Source organism: Lontra canadensis, unplaced genomic scaffold, assembly GCF_010015895.1.
Source record: "Lontra canadensis isolate GAN:19392208 unplaced genomic scaffold, GSC_riverotter_1.0 scaffold25, whole genome shotgun sequence".
Lineage (NCBI taxonomy): Eukaryota > Metazoa > Chordata > Mammalia > Carnivora > Mustelidae > Lontra > Lontra canadensis.
Genome location: NW_022631019.1, coordinates 18,894,722 through 18,900,644, shown reverse-complemented (window position 1 = coordinate 18,900,644; position 5,923 = coordinate 18,894,722). Strand labels below are relative to the sequence as shown.

Here is a 5,923-nt window from a genome sequence, read left to right as displayed (position 1 = left end):
AAAAAAAAAAACCAACCCTCCTTTATACAACATTTTAATTTTTTTCATCAGGAGGGTCCCTTAGGTTCTAATTCACCATATTGTTGGGAAAAAGTTTAAAACATAGGTTTCATGATCACAACTCCTATTTTTTATGATATTTAATAGTCTTTTTATACATTTTATTATGAGTTTTATATGGTATGACTGTGTATATTATTATTTATAATGATATCATTTAACACAACTACCCAGGGAGGTAGATATCATTATTTTACCTTATTTTAATTCTGGTGTAGTTAACATATGGTACTATATTAGTTTCCGGGGTACAATATAGTGATTAAACATTCCCATATTTACTACGGAGAAGTAGACATTACTATCTCTATTTTCAGATGAGGAAACATAGGCTCTGAGCTCTGCCCAAGGTTACACCAACTATATGGCTGAACAGGGACTTAGCCATTAGTTTTTACCCTCCACAGGTTCTTAAACTTTGGTGGAAGACGTGGACCCCCTTGAGAATCCGAGGAAAGCTCTAGATCCTCTTCCAAAAACGTGTACATTGATACCAATACACTAAAATTGCAGGGGGCTTGATATCCTACGAAATCTGTCCATGGATTCTACATGAAGAATCTGTGTTTGTTATAATACTGAGAGCAGATGCATTCCCCGAAATAGCCCTTCGAGGCATCTGCATGATCTCTCTTCAGTTTGTGGCTTGGCTCTGTGCGGTGAGAAGCAGTGACTAAGATAAGGGGCTCTCATAGCCTGAGTTCAGATCCTGAGCAAACTGTAGACCAAGGGTGGGTTATCTACCTTCCTGGTGCCTCTGTTTCTTTACCTGTAAATGGTGAAGAATGTTAAGTACTTTGCAGGGTTGTTTGGATTCTGTGAGTCAATGCACGGAAAGCATTCAGAGCTGAGAGAGGCACACAGGGACTGCAGATGTGTTTGAGGTGGTTTTACTCTTCTCCCCTGCAGAGTGGGTCATTATTTGCATCCTCCAGCTCAGTGGTCAACTGGGAGAGGATTCTTGTAAATAAAATAGTTCTGCTATTATTTTTTTGAAACCAAACATTGTCACTTTTTTTTGTAGTTTCACATTTTTATTTAAACTCCAGCTAGTTAACACTCATAAATTCAATAGTTTTTAAAAGTATCTAAAAAAAGTCCCAGGTACACAGTGGTGCTAATTTCTTTTCTTTTTTTTTTTTTAAGATTTTATTTATATATTTGACGAGAGAGAGAGAGATCACAAGCAGGTGGAGAGGCAGGCAGAGAGAGAGGAAGGGAAGAAGGCTTCCCGCCAAGAAGAGAGCCCGATGTGGGGCTCGATCCCAGGACCCTGGGATCATGACATGAGCTTAACCCACTGAGCCACCCAGGTGCCCCAGTGGTGCTAATTTCTTGAAAGGCAATTTTCCAATTGCCATTTGAAGAGGGCAATAGTGCTTTCTGTGCTGGATGCTTAGGGCTTCACTTGTCCCAGTGGAGAGACTGCTTTTAAAGTCTCAAGGGCAATGAAATGGCTCAAAGTGTTGAAGGACAGGGGAACCAGCAACCCGACCCACCTCAGCAAAGGTGGGGTCTCCTGAGACTGAAGGGATGGACGGTGTATTGCTGATTTCTGTGAGAATTGAGCTCCAATAGTGACCCATGGCAGAGAGATTTCTGACGGGAAGGAACAGGCCTAAGGCCTCGGTGTTTGAGTAGGGCTGGCCTAGGGATTTGGTCAGTAACTGTCTCAGTGGACAGAGTTAAGATCAGAGGACTTTCTCCAGATCTAGTGTATGATTCTAGAGATGTTCTCTCTAATCATGTTTGTTCCAGAAGGATGAAGGAATGTGATGGTTCTTATGTCTTGGTGTCTTTGAGGAAATTTATAGTGACACATTGTGTGTTTTGTTTTCTCAACCGAGGGCCAGGGATGTGTGACTTTCCTTTGTAAGTCTCATAATCCTTTCCATTAGCAATTTTCCATGTCGAATTGACTCATTGCATCTTAGAACTGGAAGGACTCCTAGCTAGCTAGTGCTGATGGTAATTAATTACCACCCCATTGGACTCTTTTGGTCCTATGTCCCTAAAAGAAATCCTAAAGTCACGAAATTTCTTTTCTAAGGACAGGGCTTGGCCTAAAGTGAACCCAGATAATCATGTAATATATCCTCAAAGAACATTTTCTTCTCCACAGCCCACTGTAGGCCACAGGCACTGACATTCCTTTGAAATACTAGAAGACCCACCGTATTGATATGATTAGAGCAGAAGGGTTGAGGTCATATTCACACAAAATTTTACTTATAATTCTAGTGGGTCCACTGACAAGGCTGGATTCCCTTGTTGGATTCCTGCTTAAGAAGCCCAGTCCTAGAATAACATACCTGATAGTGATTTAATGCATTGTCTTCTGTTTCTCAGAAACAGTCCGAAAATGAAGATAGGGACTTGAGTTTGGGGTGGGGTGCTGAAACAGGTCTGTGCTGTTGGTTGCTAGAAGGTAAGCGAATCTAAAAAAATACTACTACACTATGACTTTTTGCCTATCCTACAGTCTGACCAGTACCGTTTCAATTGTAATATTTTACCATTTTCACATTAGAATCACCAATACTTAAAAAATACTAATGTGAGTACCCTTCCTACTGAAATTCTCATTTTATTAATATGAGATGGATCCTAGGGATCAGTTTTTTAAAAATTTAAATGACTTTATTGAAGTATAACTGATGTAAAATAAAGTACCTAAATTTAAGTACTGTTTGGTGAATTCTTATATATGTATGAAACCCATGAACATACCCATCATCCCCAGTTTCCCCTGAAATCACAGGCAGACATTTTCCTGAGGAGAGGACGTTAACGCCTTCATCAGATTCTCCCAAAGGGGAGAAAAATGAAAGCTACGAAGCCTGGCTCATTGAGATACCATTCATTCATTCAGCATATTGTCAATATCAGAACACAATTAACAACAATGGCTACCATTTGAGAACTGAATGTGCCAGGTATTATGCCAGGTACTTTACCTACATTATCTCTGACCCTGAGAAAAATTCTGAAATGTACATATCATCATCCAATGTATCATCTCCATTTTACAGATAAGAAAACTAAGGCTCAGAATGAAGTGACTTGCCCAACGCCACATATTAATTAGGCAGGTATTTGCAAAAGCTAGCGTTTAATAGATCTGCTACGGCAAACCTATCCTTTAGCTGCTAGGCCATGATGCCTTCAGTAATACCAAGTTGCCTAACTTCTGTTCAGAACAAGCTAAGCTTGAAATACCAGGACTGAGCAGGAAGTGAAAGAGTGAAGTCAAAGACATCTTTTTTTTTTTTTTTTTTTAAACAATTCCCTTCTAACCAATGAGAAATCATTGCAAAAGAGAAAGTACTGCCTTTAAGAGACGCAGGACAGCCCTGAGCCCTCAAGAGGTGTGGCGGGGAGGTTTTCTCAAGTAGGAGTTATTATCTAACCACAAACCAACTGTCTGTCATTACATTGCATTTCACAGGACATCTATGATTGGTTGACTAGGAGAGCAACGTTTGAATTTAAAGAAAAGACCAAAACAACCAGAGGTCAGTCCTTCAGTGAGGAAGATAAAGCTTTGTTGTTAGAGAAAACTCCAACTGGAGTCTGAGATTAGGTTCTAAAACCCTTACACCATTACCACCCTACCTGGTGTATTACTATTCATTTCGTCAAGAAACCAGTCCTTGTTTTAAGTAAAACCCATTGAAAAGATACATAAAAACCAGTGAAAGTTCTTTGTAAACTGCAAAGGATTACAAAAAAGCTAGTAAATGCAAATATTTATAGTTTAAGATGCAATGAAAAAAAATTAATCACTAAATAGAAAGCCAGATTTGCCTGTCTACAAAGGCTATGCCAGGACAAGGTGGCAGTCAGAAGCAGCCACAATTCCTGATGCCTAATTTCCTATTTGTCACTAGATCACATGTAGCATTAATGTTTTCTGTCTCCCATCTTTCCCTCTGCTGCTCCTTTGGACCACTAAGTGCACTGTGTCTTCAGTACTTTGTTTATTCTGAAGAAGGCATCTATAATAAAAGCTATACAAGAAAAAAAGCAGGCCAGCTGAATTTATAGAAAGGAAACCATGCTTTCAAGTTATAGCTTGAAATAATACTCTTCCTGGCACGTTCACCATGTTTCATTCTGAGTCTGGGATAAATCTTCATCTTAATGAGATAGAAGGGTTAATGAAAAAAATCATTTATTTTAGGCAATACAAGTTCTTCTGACAAAAACAGCAAAAGAGTAAGCATTAAAACTGGAGAACTTGAGAGACGCGTGGGTGGCAGTTAAGCATCTGCCTTCAGCTCAGGTCATGATCCCAGAGTCCTAGGATTTAGTCTCGCATCAGGCTCCTGGCTCAGCAGGGAGCTTCTCCCTCTGACTGCCGCTTCCCCTGCTTGTGTGCGCTCTCTCTGACATAAATAAATAAATTCTTAAAATAAAATTGGAGAACTTGAAATGCTGAAAGAAATTCCTATATTTCAATAATCTTTTCCTCAGCAATAACTTCTATTACAGAAAGTTTCACTTAATAAGGGAATGAAAATGACATTGTTTCCAATTTTATACCCTGTTTTATGTTCATGAAGTAAAACAGAGAGAGATCACAGTAGACAGAGGCAGGCAGAGAGAGAGAGAGAGAGGGAAGCAGGCTCCCCGCTGAGCAGAGAGCCCGATGCAGGACTCGATCCCAGGATCCTGAGATCATGACCTGAGCTGAAGGCAGTGGCTTAACCCACTGAGCCACCCAGGCGTCCCCATGAAGTAAAACAGTATAGAACCAGACAGAGCCACCAAATCAACAATATAAAATTTTCAGGGTAGGTTTTTTTTTTGTTGTTGAAACTCACTTTATTTAAAAAAAAAACAGTCATGAACAATAAATTACAATCATTTCCCCCTTTTATAAATTCTTCATAAAATATATTTGACAATTTTAAAAGAAAATCTTAAAAGTTGCTTTCATTTTTGAAGTGCTGATGACTTATTTTTTGACCATTTTGTCATGCTGGTGAATTATTTTGTAGCTGCTACAATAGTTTGATTGATAAACGTTTTACAATTAAAAACAACAACAACAACAAAGAGGAAAAAACAGACCAGCAGAAAGAACTATTCAGTGTGCTATTTATCTGACACTTAACACTTACTTCATCGTAATGACAAAGTATCCCTTAGCACCAAAAATCTACAGGAACCCCGTCTTTCTAAGTGACAACTAGTGCAAAATAACATTCTAGGAACTAACTGTACAACCCCATATTTTAACTGGCCACAGCTGCCTATAAGCTTATTTGAAATATTTGGTCTTTTCTTCAATTAAGACAAATTTCATAAAACACTATAAACCATGGCAAGAGACTCTGAGGAATAATTTTTTATTGAGTACCTATTATGGGCAAGGCACTGTGCACAAATTTTTGCTTTCATTTTTCCTCTAGCAAATAAATATCCAGGAATTTCCAAGTATCATCAACCTTCTTTTATTTCTTACTCCTGGCTGGAAAAGGCCTGTGGCTATAGGCCATTTTTTTAAACTGTCATTTTACCAACGGACCTTTAGTGCTGAGCTCACAGTAGGTACTAAATAAATACCTCCTGATTGAAAAAAACAAATAAAGACAAAGAATTTACTATCCTTTTGCTTGGTATCATAGACTATTTTAGAATATAAGGACTTGAGAAAATTCCAAGAGAAACTTCCTGATTACCTCCTACCTTTGCTGCCAATGAAAGAATTCACTTCACAGGTGAAATCTTTCAAAATAAATGATAATCGTTAGCTATTTTAAATGAGGCAAGACCAAAAACTATGTACTTAGGAAACCGGGGCTCCAAGCACATAGATATTTGAAGAGCAAATGAAGCACTGGCCCACTACCACCGA

At 38.6% G+C, this 5,923-nt stretch overlaps 1 protein-coding gene across 1 annotated transcript in view; it reads right to left on the bottom strand.

Moving 5' to 3' along the window:
- CNKSR1 (connector enhancer of kinase suppressor of Ras 1) overlaps positions 1 to 3,694 on the bottom strand; it is a 7,552-nt gene extending 3,858 nt beyond the window's left edge. Inside the window, exon 1 of the mRNA XM_032864036.1 lies at positions 3,676 to 3,694. Within this exon, the coding sequence (XP_032719927.1) occupies positions 3,676 to 3,694 (19 nt within the window). The remainder of the gene's footprint in view (positions 1 to 3,675) is intronic.
- Between the last annotated feature and the right edge of the window lie 2,229 nt (positions 3,695 to 5,923).